Raw genomic sequence first — 22,274 nt, 5'->3', positions numbered from 1 at the left:
GGTTTTAGTCCTGCTGCTGGGTCTCTGAAGCAGACAGGGGGTTTTAGTCCTGAAGCTGGGTCTCTGAAGCAGACAGGGGCTTTTAGTCCTGAAGCTGGGTCTCTGAAGCAGACAGGGGTTTTAATCCTGAAGCTGGGTCTCTGAAGCAGACAGGGGTTTTAGTCCTGAAGCTGGGTCTCTGAAGCAGACAGGAGCTTTTAGTCCTGAAGCTGGGTCTCTGAAGCAGACAGGGGCTTTTAGTCCCTGAAGCCAGGGGGTCTCTGAAGCAGACAGGGGGTTTTAGTCCTGAAGCTGGGTCTCTGAAGCAGACAGAGGGTTTTAGTCCTGAAGCTGGGTCTCTGAAGCAGACAGGGGGTTTTAGTCCTGAAGCTGGGTCTCTGAAGCAGACAGGGGGTTTTAATCCTGAAGCTGGGTCTCTGAAGCAGACAGGGGGCGTTTAATCCTGCTGCCTCTCTTCTGTGTAATTTTAGTCCTGCAGTCTCTGACTTCTACGTAATTATGTTTCTGGATATAAGTATTGTACTATTGTGTGTTTGCCCATACAAATATAATGCCATAGAACTAGAATGATCAATTCAGACATATTGCCGTGGTCTTAGAGGCTTTGGCCTTTCTAGTCATTTTATTTCTACACAATTGCCTCACTATTCTAATGATGTTTTCTATCCCAAACGTAAACTTAAGACTATTGGAGTCATGATGCTATCAACTGTATCTTGTATCTGGTATCACGTGTCAGTGACCTGGCGTGTCTTTTCAAACACATGAATTAATTATGGAAGGCCCAACAGTTAACCCACGTGTGCCCCCTGCTGCCCAGCGCTCATCACGGTCGCTAATCACACATACTCCCCAAACACCGTTATTACAAATCACACAGTATACTCCCCGACCTTAACACTGTACGACCCTAAGGACATGTGTAGGAACTTAACATGCACACTGGCACCACAATGCTCCATGACAATTAAACTCTAACCCAGAATGGAATTCAACATTATGCCCCATAATAATGAGGTGATATGCCACCCCCGCCCCCCCCCCAGCCAATAGGTTCAACATTATGCCACACACCCCCAGCCAATAGGGTCAACATTATGCCAATAGGGTCAACATTATGCCACACCCCCCAGCCAATAGGGTCAACATTATGCACAACCCTGGCCAATAGGGTCAACATTATGCCACACCCCCAGCCAATAGGGTCAACATTATGCCAATAGGGTCAACATTATGCCACACACCCTGGCCAATAGGGTCAACATTATGCCACACCCCCGGCCAATAGGGTCAACATTATGCCACACCCCCGGCCAATAGGGTCAACATTATGCCACACCCCCGGCCAATAGGGTCAACATTATGCCCACCCCCGGCCAATAGGGTCAACATTATGCCACACACCCCCTGGCCAATGGGGTTAACATTATGCCAATAGGGTAAACATTATGCCACACCCCCCAGCCAATAGGGTCAACATTATGCCACACACACCCTGGCCAATAGGGTCAACATTATGCCACACCCCCGGCCAATAGGGTCAACATTATGCCACACCCCCGGCCAATAGGGTCAACATTATGCCACACACCCTGGGCCAATAGGGTCAACATTATGCCACCCCCTGGCCAATAGGGTCAACATTATGCCACACCCCCCTGGCCAATAGGGTCAACATTATGCCACACACCCCTGGCCAATAGGGTCAACATTATATGCCAATAGGTTCAACATTATGCCACACCCCCTGGCCAATAGGGTCAACATTATGCCCCACACCCCTGGCCAATAGGGTCAACATTATGCCACACACCCCAGCCAATAGGGTCAACATTATGCCAATAGGGTCAACATTATGCCACACACCCTGGCCAATAGGGTCAATATTATGCCCCACACCCCCGGGCAAATAGGGTCAACATTATGCCACACACCCCCAGCCAATAGGGTCAACATTATGCCACACACCCTGGCCAATAGGGTCAACATTATGCCACACACCCTGGCCAATAGGGTCAACATTATGCCACACACACCCTGGCCAATAGGGTCAACATTATGCCACACACACCCTGGCCAATAGGGTCAACATTATGCCACACCCCCTCGGCCAATAGGGTCAACATTATGCCACACCCCCTGGCCAATAGGGTCAACATTATGCCACACACCCCTGGCCAATAGGGTCAACATTATGCCAATAGGGTCAACATTATGCCACACCCCCTGGCCAATAGGGTCAACATTATGCCACACACACCCCAGCCAATAGGGTCAACATTATGCCAATAGGGTCAATATTATGCCACACCCCCTGGCAAATAGGGTCAACATTATGCCACACCCCCCAGCCAATAGGGTCAACATTATGCCACACCCCCAGCCAATAGGGTCAACATTATGCCACACACACCCTGGCCAATAGGGTCAACATTATGCCACACACACCCCGGCCAATAGGGTCAACATTATGCCACACACCCTGGCCACTAGGGTCAACATTATGCCACACACCCCTGGCCAATAGGGTCAACATTATGCCACACACACCCTGGCCAATAGGGTCAACATTATGCCACACACACCCTGGCCAATAGGGTCAACATTATGCCACACACCCCCTGGCCAATAGGGTCAACATTATGCCACACACCCCCGGCCAATAGGGTCAACATTATGCCAATAGGGTCAACATTATGCCACACACACCCCTGGCCAATAGGGTCAACATTATGCCACATTATGGCCAATAGGGTCAATATTATGCCACACACACCCTGGGCAATAGGGTCAATATTATGCCAATAGGGTCAATATTATGCCACACACACCCTGGCCAATAGGGTCAATATTATGCCACACACCCTGGCCAATAGGGTCAACATTATGCCACCCCCCCAATAGGGTCAACATTATGCCAATAGGGTCAACATTATCCCACACACCCTGGCCAATAGGGTCAACATTATGCCACACACCCCTGGCCAATAGGGCCAACATTATGCCACCCCCCCTGGCCAATAGGGTCAACATTACGCCACCCCCCCGGCCAATAGGGTCATTAACACATACTGGAGGAGTTAAAGACTAGCTACAGTTGCTAGCTTAGCTAACAAGCTAGCTACGTCACATCAATACATACTGGAGGAGTTACAGACTAGCTACAGTGGCTAACTTAGCTAACAAACTAGCTACGTCACAACACATACTGGAGGAGTTACAGACTAGCTACAGTGGCTTAGCTAACAAACTAGCTACGTCACAACACATACTGGAGGAGTTACTGGCCAGCTACAGTGGCTAGCTTAGCTAACAAACTAGCTACGTCACAACACATACTGCAGGAGTTACTGGCCAGCTACAGTGGCTAGTTTAGCTAACAAACTAGCTACGTTGGTCTCTGCGCGCATGACCAGAATGACACATTGACGAACCACCAAAAACACACCCCCATTTCTGTTTTAACATTTCGAAAGGGGGTCGGAGTTGGACCGTTTTTTTGTGGCCGAAGTGGACCTTTAAAACCAAATAGGAGTTATAATGCAATAATACAGCATCTGCCCACCAGGCTATATACTTCCTGTTTACCTCTTCCACAATCACCAGGCTATATACTTCCTGTTTACCTCTTCCACAATCACCAGGCTATATACTTCCTGTTTACCTCTTCCACAATCACCAGGCTATATACTTCCTGTTTACCTCTTCCACAATCACCAGGCTATATGCTTCCTGTTTACCTCTTCCACAATCACCAGGCTATATACTTCCTGTTTACCTCTTCCACAATCACCAGGCTATATACTTCATGTTTACCTCTTCCACAATCACCAGGCTATATACTTCCTGTTTATCTCTTCCACAATCACCAGTATATATACTTCCTGTTTACCTCTTCCACAATCACCAGGATATATACTTCCTGTTTACCTCTTCCACAATCACCATGCGAAATACTTCCTGTTTACCTCTTCCACAATCACCAGGATATATACTTCCTGTTTACCTCTTCCACAATAACCAGGATATATACTACCTGTTTACCTCTTCCACAATCACCAGGATATATACTTCCTGTTTACCTCTTCCACAATAACCAACTTCTGTTTATCTCTTCCACAATAACCAGGATATATACTTCCTGTTTACCTCTTCCACAATCACCATGCGAAATACTTCCTGTTTACCTCTTTCCAGGATATATACTTCCTGTTTACCTCTTCCACAATAACCAGGATATATACTTCCTGTTTACCTCTTCCACAATCACCAGGCTATATACTTCCTGTTTATCTCTTCCACAATCACCAGTATATATACTTCCTGTTTACCTCTTCCACAATCACCAGGCTATATACTTCCTGTTTACCTCTTCCACAATCACCAGGCTATATACTTCCTGTTTACCTCTTCCACAATCACCAGGCTATATACTTCCTGTTTACCACTACCACATTCGGTCTCTCTGACTTAATATCTTTAATTTAATTTAATTTCCCTTTTAAATGGTGCTATCTCTTTACATCTTCTGTCTCTGTGGCTTCATCTTCATTTCTTTGTTAATAATTGTGACAATGGTACAGTAGCACTAGTCGTGGTAATGGTTCCCTCTCCAGCTCCCAGCGGTTGCCAGTCGCTATGCTGTCCTGGGGAGCCGGCTGCTCCACACCAACCTGTCCATGGTGCACTATAGTGTCTTCTTCCAGATGTGCAAGGCTCAAGGCATCGGCTTCGACATCAAGGTACGGCCTCGTCTCTGTCCTACCCTGTCACTGACAGGTAACAATATAGTGTTGTTGTTTTTTTACAACGGCACCTGTGAACAACTTTTTTTTTTTTTAAGTAAAAAACAAAATTGTAGTTAACGTTTTAATGATAGGTTAGAAAAATGAATATGTCAAATCACATGTATTTATATAGCCCTTCTTTCATCAGCTGATATCTCAAAGTGCTGTACAGAAACCCAGGCTAAAACCCCAAACAGCAAACAATGCAGGTGTAGAAGCACGGTTGTTTAAATATACACTGTGTATTATCGTCTGTGTTGTAGGAAAAACAAGGCACGGTCTTTGTCCTCCATGACAGCTGTGAGCGATACAGTCTGGGGATGGTGTGAGTATCTTTCATATGAACACACTAAACACACACTAAACACACACAGAACACACAAAAGGCCTTTTGGGTTCACTTTAACCTGTTCTGTTAAAATGAATGAGAGAGAACAGAGAGTTTTAACTGAATAGGAGAGTGCTGAAGACACACCGCATTCCTTCAAAGGATTAGCATGTCCCTTTTGGTTTAGTAAATGGCAAATCCTCAGCAGTTTGTATGGAATGGGTTATTGAAGATACTGTAATCTAATCACACCAATCCTGTGGCTTACATGCTACTGCTGTTGAACTCTTTGTCTGTACACCACATCTCTCCCCAACGACTGAGGATCAACTCAGCTGAAGTAGCTCATTTAGCTACGACACACACACACACACACACACACACGCACCGCTGACGACCCGACAGTAGCTGATGACTGTAGGCAGGGATGGACTTGGTCTAAAAAACGTCCCTGGAGTGGACTTGAACCCAAACTGGCCCACCACAACCGTCCCGCGGATACTCCCCCGCCCCTCCCCCCCCCACGCCGACGCACACACATACACATATAGCCACGGGGCGGTTTTTCAAAATACCGTTGAAACTATTTCTTTGACGTTTACATTTTATTCAATTTTTTTTTTTGCTACTTTTTTTAAGTAAATACCTGCAGTCGACGTGTGCAATTCTTTAGGAGATAAAGCAGATCCCATTCTTCATTTCACTACTTACCGTTCCCAGTTCCCAGTCACAAGCTTGTTTACAAGCACACTACGACGAGAGACCGTAGCCTCCTGAGTCACTCACTGTTGTGTTGCCAGGTGATCTACACTCTTACAAAAACATGTTCTAGAACCTTAAAGGGTTTTTCGGCTGTCCCCGTAGGAGAACCCCTTTTTTAAATTGTTTTTTTTAACTTGTTGGTTCCAGGAATAACACTTTTGGTCCCAAGTAGAATCATTTTGGGTTCCTTGTAGAATCCTTTCCACAGAGGGTTTTACATCGAACCCACAATTGTTCTACCTGGAATCAAAAAGGGTTCTACCTGGAACCAAGAAGGGTTCTACCTGGAACCAAAAAGGATTCTACCTGGAACCAAGAAGGGTTCTACCTGGAACCAAAAAGGGTTCTACCTGGAACCAAGAAGGGTTCTACCTGGAACCAAGAAGGGTTCTACCTGGAACCAAAAAGGGTTCTACCTGGAACCAAGAAGGGTTCTATCTGGAACCAAGAAGGGTTCTACCTGGAACCAAGAAGGGTTCTATCTGGAACCAAAAACGGTTCTCCTGTGCCATACAGATTGAGATTTTTGATGTACCGATTCCATGGTACAGGGTGCGTAGAAACCTGAAGTGGTAGATGGGATGGGCTGAGGGTGACCAGCAGAGATAGATGGGATGGGCTGAGGGTGACCAGCAGAGATAGATGGGATGGGTTGAGGGTGTCCAGCAGAGATAGATGGGATGGGCTGAGGGTGTCCAGCAGAGATAGATGGGATGGGCTGAGGGTGGCCAGCAGAGATAGATGGGATGGGCTGAGGGTGTCCAGCAGAGATAGATGGGATGGGCTGAGGGTGTCCAGCAGAGATAGATGGGATGGGCTGAGGGTGTCCAGCAGAGATAGATGGGATGGGCTGAGGGTGGCCAGCAGAGATAGATGGGATGGGCTGAGGGTGTCCAGCTGAGATAGATGGGATGGGCTGAGGGTGTCCAGCAGAGATAGATGGGATGGGCTGAGGGTGTCCAGCAGAGATAGATGGGATGGGCTGAGGGTGGCCAGCAGAGATAGATGGGATGGGCTGAGGGTGTCCAGCAGAGATGGATGGGATGGGCTGAGGTGGTGGCAGGTGGGTGGGATGGGCTGAGGGTGTCCAGCAGAGATAGATGGGATGGGCTGAGGGTGGCTAGCAGGGATAGATGGGATGGGCTGAGGGTGTCCAGCAGAGATAGGTGGGAGGGGCTGAGGGTGTCCAGCAGAGATAGATGGGATGGGCTGAGGGTGTCCAGCAGAGATAGGTGGGAGGGGCTGAGGGTGTCCAGCAGAGATAGGTGGGAGGGGCTGAGGGTGTCCAGCAGAGATAGATGGGATGGGCTGAGGGTGTCCAGCAGAGATAGGTGGGAGGGGCTGAGGGAAGCTGAGGGTTGGTATGTAGAATTGGAGACAAGTGAGAGTGGAGTTGCTGTGTGGGCAATAGAATGATGGTCAAAGATAAAAGTAAATAAATTAAAGCAAAATAAAACATAATGAAAAGTACATTTGAATGACACTGAGGGACAGTGTTTTTACAACGAATGCTGGTTTGCCTGATGCTGATGCAGTGCAGGTGTTTGTACACATGCATATACACACACTCTCATTCAAATCAACACATACAAGAACACACACACACACATGTAATAGTGCCAGACATGCACACAAACATATACAGTTGGCATTGCTGTTATGATTCCAGTGGCTGGTTTCTTCTGTCTTTTCCTTCTTTCTCTTTAGTTCCTTCTCTTGGTTGTTGGTGCATTGGGGGTTCTTGGGGGTGGGGTTCATTCTCTTGGTTGTTGGTGCATTGGTGCGTTGGGGGTTCTTGGGGGTGGGGTTCATTCTCTTGGTTGTTGGTGCATTGGGGGTTCTTGGGGGTGGGGTTCATTCTCTTGGTTGTTGGTGCATTGGGGGGGGTTCTTGGGGGTGGGGTTCATTCTCTTGGTTGTTGGTGCATTGGGGGTTCTTGGGGGTGGGGTTCATTCTCTTGGTTGTTGGTGCATTGGGGGGGGTTCTTGGGGGTGGGGTTCATTCTCTTGGTTGTTGGTGCATTGGGGGTTCTTGGGGGTGGGGTTCATTCTCTTGGTTGTTGGTGCATTGGGGGGGGGTTCTTGTTGGGGTGGGGTTGGGGGTGGGGTTTCTCTTGGTTGTTGGTGCATTGGGGGTTCTTGGGGGTGGGGTTCATTCTCTTGGTTGTTGGTGCATTGGGGGTTCTTGGGGGGGTTCTTGGTTGGGGTGGGGTTCATTCTCTTGGTTGTTGGTGCATTGGGGGTTCTTGGGGGTGGGGTTCATTCTCTTGGTTGTTGGTGCATTGGGGGTTCTTGGGGGTGGGGTTCATTCTCTTGGTTGTTGGTGCATTGGGGGTTCTTGGGGGGGGGTTCATTCTCTTGGTTGTTTGCATTGGGGGTTCTTGGGGGTGGGGTTCATTCTCTTGGTTGTTGGTGCATTGGGGGTTCTTGGGGGTGGGGTTCATTCTCTTGGTTGTTGGTGCATTGGGGGTTCTTGGGGGTGGGGTTCATTCTCTTGGTTGTTGGTGCATTGGGGGTTCTTGGGGGTGGGGTTCATTCTCTTGGTTGTTGGTGCATTGGGGGTTCTTGGGGGTGGGGTTCATTCTCTTGGTTGTTGGTGCATTGGGGGTTCTTGGGGGTGGGGTTCATTCTCTTGGTTGTTGGTGCATTGGGGGTTCTTGGTTGGGGTGGGGGTTCATTCTCTTGGTTGTTGGTGCATTGGGGGTTCTGGGGGGGGTTCTTTGGGGTGGGGGTGGGGTTCATTCTCTTGGTTGTTGGTGCATTGGGGGTTCTTGGGGGTGGGGTTCATTCTCTTGGTTGTTGGTGCATTGGGGGTTCTTGGGGGTGGGGTTCATTCTCTTGGTTGTTGGTGCATTGGGGGTTCTTGGGGGTGGGGTTCATTCTCTTGGTTGTTGGTGCATTGGGGGTTCTTGGGGGTGGGGTTCATTCTCTTGGTTGTTGGTGCATTGGGGGTTCTTGGGGGTGGGGTTCATTCTCTTGGTTGTTGGTGCATTGGGGGTTCTTGGGGGTGGGGTTCATGGGGGTGGGGTTCATTCTCTCTTGGTTGTTGGTGCATTGGGGGTTCTTGGGGGTGGGGTTCATTCTCTTGGTTGTTGGTGCATTGGGGGTTCTTGGGGGTGGGGTTCATTCTCTTGGTTGTTGGTGCATTGGGGGTTCTTGGGGGTGGGGTTCATTCTCTTGGTTGTTGGTGCATTGGGGGTTCTTGGGGGTGGGGTTCATTCTCTTGGTTGTTGGTGCATTGGGGGTTCTTGGGGGTGGGGTTCATTCTCTTGGTTGTTGGTGCATTGGGGGTTCTTGGGGGTGGGGTTCATTCTCTTGGTTGTTGGTGCATTGGGGGTTCTTGGGGGTGGGGTTCATTCTCTTGGTTGTTGGTGCATTGGGGGTTCTTGGGGGTGGGGTTCATTCTCTTGGTTGTTGGTGCATTGGGGGTTCTTGGGGGTGGGGTTCATTCTCTTGGTTGTTGGTGCATTGGGGGTTCTTGGGGGTGGGGTTCATTCTCTTGGTTGTTGGTGCATTGGGGGGTTCTTGGGGGTGGGGTTCATTCTCTTGGTTGTTGGTGCATTGGGGGTTCTTGGGGGTGGGGTTCATTCTCTTGGTTGTTGGTGCATGGGGGGGGGTTCTTGGGGGTGGGGGGGGTTCATTCTCTTGGTTGTTGGTGCATTGGGGGGGGTTCTTGGGGGTGGGGTTCATTCTCTTGGTTGTTGGTGCATTGGGGGTTCTTGGGGGTGGGGTTCATTCTCTTGGTTGTTGGTGCATTGGGGGTTCTTGGGGGTGGGGTTCATTCTCTTGGTTGTTGGTGCATTGGGGGTTCTTGGGGGTGGGGTTCATTCTCTTGGTTGTTGGTGCATTGGGGGTTCTTGGGGGTGGGGTTCATTCTCTTGGTTGTTGGTGCATTGGGGGGGGGTTCTTGGGGGTGGGGTTCATTCTCTTGGTTGTTGGTGCATTGGGGGTTCTTGGGGGTGGGGTTCATTCTCTTGGTTGTTGGTGCATTGGGGGTTCTTGGGGGTGGGGTTCATTCTCTTGGTTGTTGGTGCATTGGGGGTTCTTGGGGGTGGGGTTCATTCTCTTGGTTGTTGGTGCATTGGGGGTTCTTGGGGGTGGGGTTCATTCTCTTGGTTGTTGGTGCATTGGGGGTTCTTGGGGGTGGGGTTCATTCTCTTGGTTGTTGGTGCATTGGGGGGGGGTTCTTGGGGGTGGGGTTCATTCTCTTGGTTGTTGGTGCATTGGGGGTTCTTGGGGGTGGGGTTCATTCTCTTGGTTGTTGGTGCATTGGGGGTTCTTGGGGGTGGGGTTCATTCTCTTGGTTGTTGGTGCATTGGGGGTTCTTGGTGGGGGTGGGGGTGGGGTTCATTCTCTTGGTTGTTGGTGCATTGGGGGTTCTTGGGGGTGGGGTTCATTCTCTTGGTTGTTGGTGCATTGGGGGTTCTTGGGGGTGGGGTTCATTCTCTTGGTTGTTGGTGCATTGGGGGTGGGGGGGTTCTTGGGGGTGGGGTTCATTCTCTTGGTTGTTGGTGCATTGGGGGTTCTTGGGGGTGGGGGTTCTTGGGGGTGGGGTTCATTCTCTTGGTTGTTGGGGGTTCATTCTCTTGGTTGTTGGTGCATTGGGGGTTCTTGGGGGTGGGGTTCATTCTCTTGGTTGTTGGTGCATTGGGGGTTCTTGGGGGGGTGGGGTTCATTCTCTTGGTTGTTGGTGCATTGGGGGTTCTTGGGGGTGGGGTTCATTCTCTTGGTTGTTGGTGCATTGGGGGTTCTTGGGGGTGGGGTTCATTCTCTTGGTTGTTGGTGCATTGGGGGTTCTTGGGGTGGGGTTCATTCTCTTGGTTGTTGGTGCATTGGGGGGGGGTTCATTCTCTTGGTTGTTTGCATTGGGGGTTCTTGGGGGTGGGGTTCATTCTCTTGGTTGTTGGTGCATTGGGGGTTCTTGGGGGTGGGGTTCATTCTCTTGGTTGTTGGTGCATTGGGGGTTCTTGGGGGTGGGGTTCATTCTCTTGGTTGTTGGTGCATTGGGGGTTCTTGGGGGTGGGGTTCATTCTCTTGGTTGTTGGTGCATTGGGGGTGGGGGGGGTTCTTGGGGGTGGGGTTCATTCTCTTGGTTGTTGGTGCATTGGGGGTTCTTGGGGGTGGGGTTCATTCTCTTGGTTGTTGGTGCATTGGGGGTTCTTGGGGGTGGGGTTCATTCTCTTGGTTGTTGGTGCATTGGGGGTTCTTGGGGGTGGGGTTCATTCTCTTGGTTGTTGGTGCATTGGGGGTTCTTGGGGGTGGGGTTCATTCTCTTGGTTGTTGGTGCATTGGGGGTTCTTGGGGGTGGGGTTCATTCTCTTGGTTGTTGGTGCATTGGGGGTTCTTGGGGGTGGGGTTCATTCTCTTGGTTGTTGGTGCATTGGGGGTTCTTGGGGGTGGGGTTCATTCTCTTGGTTGTTGGTGCATTGGGGGTTCTTGGTTGGGGGTGGGGTTCATTCTCTTGGTTGTTGGTGCATTGGGGGTTCTTGGGGGTGGGGTTCATTCTCTTGGTTGTTGGTGCATTGGGGGTTCTTGGGGGTGGGGTTCATTCTCTTGGTTGTTGGTGCATTGGGGGTTCTTGGGGGTGGGGTTCATTCTCTTGGTTGTTGGTGCATTGGGGGTTCTTGGGGGTGGGGTTCATTCTCTTGGTTGTTGGTGCATTGGGGGTTCTTGGGGGTGGGGTTCATTCTCTTGGTTGTTGGTGCATTGGGGGTTCTTGGGGGTGGGGTTCATTCTCTTGGTTGTTGGTGCATTGGGGGTTCTTGGGGGTGGGGTTCATTCTCTTGGTTGTTGGGGGTGGGGGTGGGGCATTGGGGGGTTCTTGGGGGTGGGGTTCATTCTCTTGGTTGTTGGTGCATTGGGGGTTCTTGGGGGTGGGGTTCATTCTCTTGGTTGTTGGTGCATTGGGGGTTCTTGGGGGTGGGGTTCATTCTCTTGGTTGTTGGTGCATTGGGGGTTCTTGGGGGTGGGGTTCATTCTCTTGGTTGTTGGTGCATTGGGGGTTCTTGGGGGTGGGGTTCATTCTCTTGGTTGTTGGTGCATTGGGGGGTTCTTGGGGGTGGGGTTCATTCTCTTGGTTGTTGGTGCATTGGGGGTTCTTGGGGGTGGGGTTCATTCTCTTGGTTGTTGGTGCATTGGGGGTTCTTGGGGGTGGGGTTCATTCTCTTGGTTGTTGGTGCATTGGGGGTTCTTGGGGGTGGGGTTCATTCTCTTGGTTGTTGGTGCATTGGGGGTTCTTGGGGGGTGGGGTTCATTCTCTTGGTTGTTGGTGCATTGGGGGTTCTTGGGGGTGGGGTTCATTCTCTTGGTTGTTGGTGCATTGGGGGTTCTTGGGGGTGGGGTTCATTCTCTTGGTTGTTGGTGCATTGGGGGTTCTTGGGGGTGGGGTTCATTCTCTTGGTTGTTGGTGCATTGGGGGTTCTTGGGGGTGGGGTTCATTCTCTTGGTTGTTGGTGCATTGGGGGTTCTTGGGGGTGGGGTTCATTCTCTTGGTTGTTGGTGCATTGGGGGTTCATGGGGGTGGGGTTCATTCTCTTGGTTGTTGGTGCGTTGGGGGTTCTTGGGGGTGGGGTTCATTCTCTTGGTTGTTGGTGCATTGGGGGTTCTTGGGGTGGGGTTCATTCTCTTGGTTGTTGGTGCATTGGGGGGGGGTTCTTGGGGGTGGGGTTCATTCTCTTGGTTGTTGGTGCATTGGGGGGGGGGGTTATTGGGGGGTGGGGATTATAATTCATTGTATTTTTCACATTTGGGAGGGATCTCGAATGGTTGAGGGACAGCTATTGGGGAACTGTGGGGGGGATCTTGGGGGTGTTCGTGTTCACGTTTTTTGGCCTGGTGGGAGATCTGTCAACGTGCCCTTGAGCAGGACATTGACCCTGGATGCTTCTGTGTGTTGCTCTGAATGGGAGTCTGTTGGATGACTGGTGTGATGTAGTTGTTGGATGACTGGTGTGATGTAGTTGTTGGATGACTGGTATGATGTAGTTGTTGGATGACTGGTGTGATGTAGTTGTTGGATGACTGGTGTGATGTAGTTGTTGGATGACTGGTGTGATGTAGTTGTTGGATGACTGGTGTGATGTAGTTGTTGGATGACTGGTGTGATGTAGTTGTTGGATGACTGGTGTGGTGTCGTTGTTGGATGACTGTGTGATGTAGTTGTTGGATGACTGGTGTGATGTAGTTGTTGGATGACTGGTGTGAGTTGTTGGATGAGTTGTTGGATGACTGGTGTGATGTAGTTGTTGGATGACTGGTGTGATGTAGTTGTTGGATGACTGGTGTGATGTAGTTGTTGGATGACTGGTGTGATGTAGTTGTTGGATGACTGGTGTGATGTAGTTGTTGGATGACTGGTGTGATGTAGTTGTTGGATGACTGGTGTGATGTAGTTGTTGGATGACTGGTGTGATGTAGTTGTTGGATGACTGGTGTGATGTAGTTGTTGGATGACTGGTGTGACTGGTGTGATGTAGTTGTTGGATGACTGGTGTGGTGTCGTTGTTGGATGACTGGTGTGATGTAGTTGTTGGATGACTGGTGTGATGTAGTTGTTGGATGACTGGTGTGGTGTCGTTGTTGGATGACTGGTGTGATGTAGTTGTTGGATGTTGGATGACTGGTGACTGGTGTCGTTGTTGGATGACTGGTGTGATGTCGTTGTTGGATGACTGGTGTGGTGTCGTTGTTGGATGACTGGTGTGGTGTCGTTGTTGGATGACTGGTGTGATGTAGTTGTTGGATGACTGGTGTGATGTAGTTGTTGGATGACTGGTGTGATGTCGTTGTTGGATGACTGGTGTGATGTAGTTGTTGGATGACTGGTGTGATGTAGTTGTTGGATGACTGGTGTGATGTAGTTGTTGGATGACTGGTGTGGTGTCGTTGTTGGATGACTGGTGTGGTGTAGTTGTTGGATGACTGGTGTGGTGTCGTTGTTGAGCGGCTTCACTGCAAGTATATTGTATTTCTCGGATATTCAATAAATAAATAAATTAATTAAATTTAAAAAAACGGTTCTCCTACAGGTACAGCCAGAGAACACTTTTGGAGTATAGCGACAGTATGGAATTCACAACTAAATGTTTTCCAGCTGATACAGTATCTTATTATTTAATGCTCTAGAATGTGCTATATGCAGTTGTACATTTGGTTAGCTAACTCAGTAGCTAGTTATCTTTCTAGCTAAGTGGTTAGCTTCTTGCAAAATCAAGCTCCTCTTGATAACAGCAGAGAATACCCTCCTGGTTATCATTTGTTTTGTGCGTGCAGAAAACTGTGAGTTACTTTTATAACTGTCCTGCAAGAGCTTGTTAGCATTTAGCTAGCATTCGCTATGAGATTATACATGTACTTGTTAGCATTTAGCTAGCATTCGCTATGAGATTATACATGTGCTTGTTAGCATTGCTAACAATCGAATTACAGGGGCTCAGTGGGGTTTGAAAATAGTGTCCCCTTGTGTTCAGTGCCGGTATTACCGTTTCCCAAGGATGGCACAAGGTCGGTTTGAAGGTATGACATTCTGCATACTGCCCAAGCCTAGCCCTCACCCACCTGGACAAAAGGAATACCTATGTGAGAATGCTGTTCATTGACTACAGCTCAGTGTTCAACACCATAGTGCCCTCCAATCATATCACTAAGCTAAGGAACCTGGGACTGAACACCTCCCTCTGCAAATGGATGCTGGACTTCCTGACAGGACGCCCCTCCAGGTTGTAAGGGTAAACAACAACACATTTGCCATGCTGATCCTCAACACTGGGGCCCCTCAGAGGTGGGGGCTCAGTCCCCTCCTGTACTCCCTGTTCACCCATGACTGCACGGCCAGGCACGACTCCAAAACCATCATTAAGTTTGCTGACAGCACAACAGTGGTAGGCCTGATCACCGACAACGATGAGACAGCCTATAGGGAGGAGGTCAGAGACCTGGCAGTGTGGTGCCAGGACAACAACCTATCCCTCAACGTCAGGAAGACAAAGGAAATGATTGTGGACTACAGGAAACGGAGGGCCGAGCACGCCCCCATTCACATCAAAGGGCTGTAGTGGAGCAGGTCGAGAGCTTCAAGTTCCTTGGTGTCCACATCAACAACAAACTATCATGGTCCAAACACACCCAACACGGTTGTGAAGAGGGCACGACAATGCCTCATCCCCCTCAGGAGACTGAAAATATTTGGCATGGGTCCCAGATTCTCAATAGGTTCTACAGCTGCACCATCGAGAGCCTGACGGGTCGCATCAGACTGCTGAACACTTGAACAGTACTGACCACCTGCACTCAACTTACTCACACACACACACACACATCAAAAATGCTGTTACCAGACTCTTATTATAATTGCTAAATATTGCTCAGTTTATACACTTTTATTTTTTTATTTTAATTTCACATTTATTTAGCCAGGTAGGCCAGTTGAGAACAAGTTCTCATTTACAACTGCGACCTGGCCAAGATGAAGCACAGCAGCGTGACACAAACAACAACAACAGAGTTACACATGGAGTAAAACAAACATACAGTCAATAATACTTACCCCTCCCCCTCCCAATCCCTCCTTCCCCAAAACCAAAATAACCAATAATACTTACCCAACCCCCCCTCCCAATCCCTCCTTCCCCAAAACCAAAATGTAAATAGATGTGTGTCTTCCTGTATTATACTGCTGATAAAAAATGTTTATTCGATTCTGCTGAGACGTTTACTTTACGTTGGTAATCTTTTCTTATATTAGTTCTTATTGTTGTTGTATTGTCCAGAAGGAACCTGCCGCTATGCATTTCGTTGGACAGCGTCTACCATGTGTATCCCAACATACATACGACTAATACAAGTTGAAAACACAGCGTCTACCATGTGTATCCCAACATACATACGACTAATACAACTTGAAAACACAGCGTCTACCATGTGTATCCCAACATACATACGACTAATACAACTTGAAAACACAGCGTCTACCATGTGTATCCCAACATACATACGACCAATACAAGTTGAAAACACAGCGTCTACCATGTGTATCCCAACATACATACGACTAATACAAGTTGAAAACACAGCGTCTACCATGTGTATCCCAACATACATACGACTAATACAACTTGAAAACACAGCGTCTACCATGTGTATCCCAACATACATACGACCAATACAAGTTGAAAACACAGCGTCTACCATGTGTATCCCAACATACATACGACTAATACAAGTTGAAAACACAGCGTCTACCATGTGTATCCCAACATACATACGACTAATACAAGTTGAAAACACAGCGTCTACCATGTGTATCCCAACATACATACGACTAATACAACTTGAAAACACAGCGTCTACCATGTGTATCCCAACATACATACGACTAATACAACTTGAAAACGATAAGCCGAACGCGGTGATTGGTGTGATTGTCCGTGCTGGCGATCGTTAGTGAAGTGGGTTTTGTCCATTGTGTCGTTAACAGAACCGTCGGTGACGACCTCCAGGGAGCCCTGATGATCTTCGCTCGTAACCTGTCCGTCATCCATCAGGAGATATCAGCTCCCAACATGCAGGGAGAGACTAACTTTAAGGTACACTGTTAAATGAGCTGTAACAACCTCACAGTTTACAGCCGACGTGTGCTATTAGCGCCGTATTGTGACTTGATGAACAATTTATTAGTGGTTCAGGAAGTGCACTGCAGAAGTTATTCAACGCTTTTCAATAAGGAACATGTGGAATTGGAATTTTCTTTACTTTCTGAACTGACTGGAATTGAAATTGACCCCTGAGTTGTGAGCGCTACAGTTATAGACAGCGTGTTTGTTAGTGAACTGTAAAGCCTGTTCCTTTGTGTTTACCTGCAGGATCTGATTAGAGACATAGAAGAGGTTTTGGGAATGACAGTCCAGAATAAAGCCCAGGTGAGCGAGGAAGAAGAGAAGACTGCTGCTGTCGCAGTCCGGACTAAAATGGATCACTGACCCCCCCCTCCCACACACACACTACTAGGATGACTTAGTCACTTTAACGGAAGAAATGCGACCGTTTTGATCGGATCAATGCCAATTATTCCAACTGATCATTTCAAACCCTATTATCTATTTCTATATGTATTTCATAGAGTTTATCATACTTACTAGGGACAAATACATTATTCTATCCTTGGACAACTGTGAACTCTGTTATTGTGTGATTGTTCGAACTGTAACCTAAACACAATCAGGGAACAAGTTGTATTTAGAGCTAAAAACATTTTTTTTTTTAAATACTTTATTATAGATTCAAATATGCATTTAATGTAGAGAGTCGATTATCAAAAAACTGACCTTAGAAATAGCAGCAGAATGTTGAACTGTTGTTGAACCCCTATCCATTAAACATGTTGGATTACATCGTGAAAAACAGTTTGACTGCAGGATTTATCATGCAGCGTCGGTACAACGAAGCCGGCGGTCTGATCGAGGCGTTATAGGGGGAGGGTTCAGAGGATCCCGGATAGGTTAGCACCTTGAGTTGAAAGTTGATCGACAAAAAACACAAGGTTTCCAAACTCTGACAGAACGGACATGAGACTCTATCGAGCAGCGATGTCTTTCTCTTCAGAGGAGACCGTTGGCCAAGTAAGATAATACACAGACTTGTTAGGCTCATTTTCCTGTGTTGACAAGCTAGCTTGCTAACTAGCGCTAGCTTGGTGGGCCTAATATTATGCAGGTGCCATAAGCTAGCTAGCACCACATCTTCCTCAAAGTTGCCCTGTTTCCGATACACCACATCTTCCTCAAAGTTGCCCTGTTGCCCCGAGGCACAATGGAAGAAAGGACGGGCTGCTTCCTGCAGCAACGCCGTCAACCAACGACCAGTTTTGGACGGTCCAACTTCACTGGGCGGTACAGGGAGCCAACTACCAGATGCTGAGGACGGGCTGCTTCCCCTTTATCAAGTAACAAAGCACAGCCACAGAACCTGGGCTTTAAAGACAAGTTCTTCAGCGTATTTAAAGTTATCAATTTAGGTCAGTGAGAAAAAGCCAAAGGGGGACTGGTGACCTCAGCATACAGTTGAAGTCGGAAGTTTACACCTTAGCCAAATACATTTAAACTCAGTTTTTCACAATTCCTGACATTTAATCCTAGTAAAAATTCTCTTATTTTAAGAATGTGAAATGTCAGAGTAATAGTAGAGAGAATTTTTTATTTCAGCTTTTATTTCTTTCATCACCTTCTCAGTGGGTCAGAAGTTTACATACTCAATTAATATTTGGTAGCATTTCCTTTAAATGGTTTAACTTGGGTCAAACGTTTCGGGTAGCCTTTCACAAGCTTCCGACAATAAGTTGGGTGAATGTTGGCCCATTCCTCCTGGCAGAACTTGTGTAACTGAGTCAGGTTTGTAGGCCTCCTTGCTCGCACACAGTTTTTCAGTTCTGCCCACAAATGTTCCATATGATTGAGGTCAGGGCTTTGTGATGGCCACTCCAATACCTTGACTTTGTTGTCCACAAGCCATTTTGCCACAACTTTGGGAGTAATTGTCCATGTGAAAGACCCATTTGCAACCAAGCTTTAACTTCCTGACTGATGTCTTGAGATTTTGCTTCAATTTATCAAATTTTTTTCCCCTCATGATGCCATCTAATTTGTGAAGTGCACCAGTCCCTCCTGCAGCAAAGCACCACCACAACATGATGCTGCCACCCCCGTGCTTCACGGTTGGGATGGTGTTCTTCAGCTTGAAGGTCTCCCCCTTTTTCCTCCAAACGTAACGATGGTCATTATGGCCAAACAGTTCTATTTTTGTTTCATCAGACCAGAGGACATTTCTCCAAAAAGTACGATCTTTGTCCCCATGTGCAGTTGCAAACCGTAGTTGGGCTTTTTAATGGTGGTTTTGGAGCAGTGGCTTCTTCCTTGCTGAGCGGCCTTTCAGGTTAAGTCAATATAGGATTACTGTGGATATAGATACTTTTGTACCTGTTTCCTCCAGCATCTTCACAAGGTCCTTTGCTGTTGTTCTGGGATTGATTTGCACCAAAGTACGTTCATCTCTAGGAGACAGAACGAGTCTCCTTCTTGAGCGGTATATGACGGCTGCAAGGCCCCATGGTGTTTATACTTGCGTACTATTGTTTGTACAGATGAACATGGTATCTTCAGGCATTTAGAAATTGCTCCCCAGGATGAACCAGACTTGTGGAGGTCTACAATTTTTTTCCGGGGTCTTGGCTGATTTCTTTTGATTTTCCCATGATGTCAAGCAAAGAGGCACTGAGTTTGAAGTTAGGCCTTGAAATACATTCTCAGGTACACCTCTGATCGACTCAGGGGAGAGGAGCGTCTAGACACTGCAGGGGAGAGGAGAGTCTAGTCACTGCAGGACAGGGGAGAGGAGCGTCTAGTCACTGCAGGGGAGAGGAGCATCTAGTCACTGCAGGGGAGAGGAGAGGAGCATCTAGTCACTGCAGGACAGGGGAGAGGAGCGTCTAGACACTGCAGGGGAGAGGAGCGTCTAGTCACTGCAGGAGAGAGGAGAGGAGCATCTAGTCACTGCAGGACAGAGGAGAGGAGCGTCTAGTCACTGCAGGGGAGAAGAGAGGAGCGTCTAGTCATTGCAGGACAGGGGAGAGGAGCGTCTAGTCACTGCAGGGGAGAGGAGCGTCTAGTCACTGCAGGACAGGGGAGAGGAGCGTATAGACACTGCAGGACAGGGGAGAGGAGCGTCTAGACACTGCAGGGGAGAGGAGCGTCTAGTCACTGCAGGGGAGAGGAGCGTCTAGTCACTGCAGGGGAGAGGAGCGTCTAGTCACTGCAGGGGAGAGGAGAGGAGCGTCTAATCACTGCAGGACAGGGGAGAGGAGCGTGTAGTCACTGCAATCTCAGTAAGACCAAAATAATGGTGTTCCAAAAAGGTCCAGTCGCCAGGACCACAAATACAAATTCCATCTAGACACCGTTGCCCTTGAACACACAAAAAAACTACACATACCTCGGCCTAAACATCAGCACCACAGGTAACTTCCACAAAGCTGTGAACGAGCTGAGAGACAAGGCAAGAAGGGCATTCTACGCCATCAAAAGGAACATAAAATTTGACATTGTAATTAGGATTAGGATCTGGCTAAAAATACTTGAATCAGTTATAGAGCCCATTGCCCTTTATGGTTGTGAGGTCTGGGGTCCGCTCACCAACCAAGATTCATAAAATGGGACAAACACCAAATTGAGACTCTGCATGCAGAATTCTGCAAAAATATCCTCTGTGTACAACGTAGAACACCAAATAATGCAAGCAGAGCAGAATTAGGCCGATACCCACTAATTATCAAATTCCAGAAAAGAGCCGTTAAATTCTACAAACACCTAAAAGGAAGCGATTCCCAAACCTTCCATAACAAAGCCATCACCTACAGAGAGACGAACCTGGAGAAGAGTCCTCTAAGCAAGCTGGTCCTTCACAAACAGAACCTTTATTTAACTAGGCAAGTCAGTTAATTAAGAACATACTCTTATTTTCAATGACGGGCCTAGGAACAGTGGATTAACTAAGTACATTTTATTTTACCTTATCAGCTCGGGGATTCCTTTCGGTTACTGGTCCAACGCTTTAACCACTAGGCTACCTGACACCCCAAGAGCCCCAGGACAGCAACACAATTAGACCCAACCAAATCATGAGAAAACAAAAAGAGAATTACTTGACACATTGGAAATAATTTACCAAAAGACAGAACAAACTAGAATGCTATTTGGCCCTACACAGAGAGTACACAGCGGCAGAATACCTGACCACTGTGACTGACCCAAACTTAAGGAAATCTTTGACTATGTACAGACTCAGTGAGCATAGCCTTGCTATTAAGAAAGGCCGCCGTAGGCAGACCCGGCTCCCAAGAGAAGACAGGCTATGTGCAACACTGCCCACAAAATGAGTTGGAAACTGAGCTGCACTTCCTAACCTCCTGCCAAATGTATGACCATATTAGAGACACATATTTCCCTCAGATTACACAGATCCACAAAGAATTTAAAAACAAATCCAATTTTGATCAAATCTACTGGGTGAAATTCCACAGTGTGCCATCACAGCAGCAAGATTCGTGACCTGTTGCCACAAGAAAAGGTCAACCAGTGAAGAACAAACACCATTGTAAATACAACCCATATTTATGTTTATTTATTTTCACCTTGAAGAACAAACACCATTGAACATATTTTCGCTTTTGTACTTTAACTATTTACACATCGTTATAAAACGGCATATAGCCAGAATATTTTATTTTAAAATACTTTTGAAACTTTTGTAATATTTACTGTTCAGTTTTGTTTGTTTTTTCACTTTTACTAATTATCTATTCCACTTGCTTTATAAACATGTTTTTGCCACCAAACAAAAAAAGCGTTTGAATTGATTTGAATTGAGAGAGAGCAGAGGAGCTGGTGAGAATGGAGAGCTCTGATCAAATGGTTTTTAATTACCAATATGTGGTCTTTTTGTTTATGGCTGTTGAGGGCCCTCCAGTCCTCTCCTCAAACACTCCTGTGTGTGTGCGTGTGTGTGTGTGTGTGTGTGTGTTGGCCCTCCTCTCCCATCTGATAGAAGGTTTGACAAACTTCCATATTGATCTCCTCTCTCTTCTCCAGCGTGTTTAACTGAATCCATTCATCAGAGCCCTCCATTCCTTGGCCTTGTCCCCCCCCCCTCCTCTCCTTTAGCAACAATTAGACTGAATTAATCATTTCATGCAGTACAGACAGATCAATGGACATTTAGCACCCACTGCTCTGGAGAATTCTGAGGGCTTTGGCTTTGATATACAGGTTCAATTGTTAATGCCTTCTCTGGGAATTAGTGTGAGTCTGTGTGTGTGTGTGTGTCCCCCTAAACATCGGCTGTGTTTACACAGGTAGTCTAATTCTGAGTGTGTGTGTGTGTGTGTGTGTGTGTGTGTGTGTGTGTGTGTGTGTGTGTGTCCCTAAACATCGGCTGTGTTTACACAGGTAGTGTAATTCTGAGTGTGAGTGTGTGTGTGTGTGTCCCTAAACATTGGCTGTGTTTACACAGGTAGTCTAATTCTGAGTGTGAGTGTGTGTGTGTGTGTGTCCCCCTAAACATCGGCTGTGTTTACACAGGTAGTCTAATTCTGAGTGTGAGTGTGTGTGTGTGTGTGTGTGTGTGTGTGTGTGTGTGTGTGTGTGTGTGTGTGTGTGTCCCCCTAAACATCGGCTGTGTTTACACAGGTAGTCTAATTCTGATCCGTGTAAACAAATACAACTATAGTTACGTTTTGTCGTTTACTGATACATTTTTTTGTTTTTAAGCGATTAAATAAGAATATCAGCTTCCTCCTCAAGTCTCAATAGCAACTGAATCTCCTCACGGTCTTCAATAAAAACCCAACTCCTC

General features: G+C 47.6%; 1 protein-coding gene across 1 annotated transcript in view; it reads left to right on the top strand.

The window, feature by feature from the left end:
• iqch (IQ motif containing H) overlaps positions 1 to 17,967 on the top strand; it is a 140,353-nt gene extending 122,386 nt beyond the window's left edge. The window contains exons 20-23 of the mRNA XM_042327623.1: positions 4,617 to 4,742; positions 5,051 to 5,112; positions 16,351 to 16,459; positions 16,736 to 17,967. Coding sequence (XP_042183557.1) covers positions 4,617 to 4,742; positions 5,051 to 5,112; positions 16,351 to 16,459; positions 16,736 to 16,852 — 414 coding nt within the window. The 3' untranslated portion in view covers positions 16,853 to 17,967. The remainder of the gene's footprint in view (positions 1 to 4,616; positions 4,743 to 5,050; positions 5,113 to 16,350; positions 16,460 to 16,735) is intronic.
• Positions 17,968 to 22,274: the final 4,307 nt, after the last annotated feature.

Source organism: Oncorhynchus tshawytscha, linkage group LG01, assembly GCF_018296145.1.
Source record: "Oncorhynchus tshawytscha isolate Ot180627B linkage group LG01, Otsh_v2.0, whole genome shotgun sequence".
NCBI classification, from domain to species: Eukaryota; Metazoa; Chordata; class Actinopteri; order Salmoniformes; family Salmonidae; genus Oncorhynchus; species Oncorhynchus tshawytscha.
The sequence above is the reverse complement of the archived record's forward strand: the minus strand, read 5'-3'. Positions and strand labels throughout refer to the sequence as shown.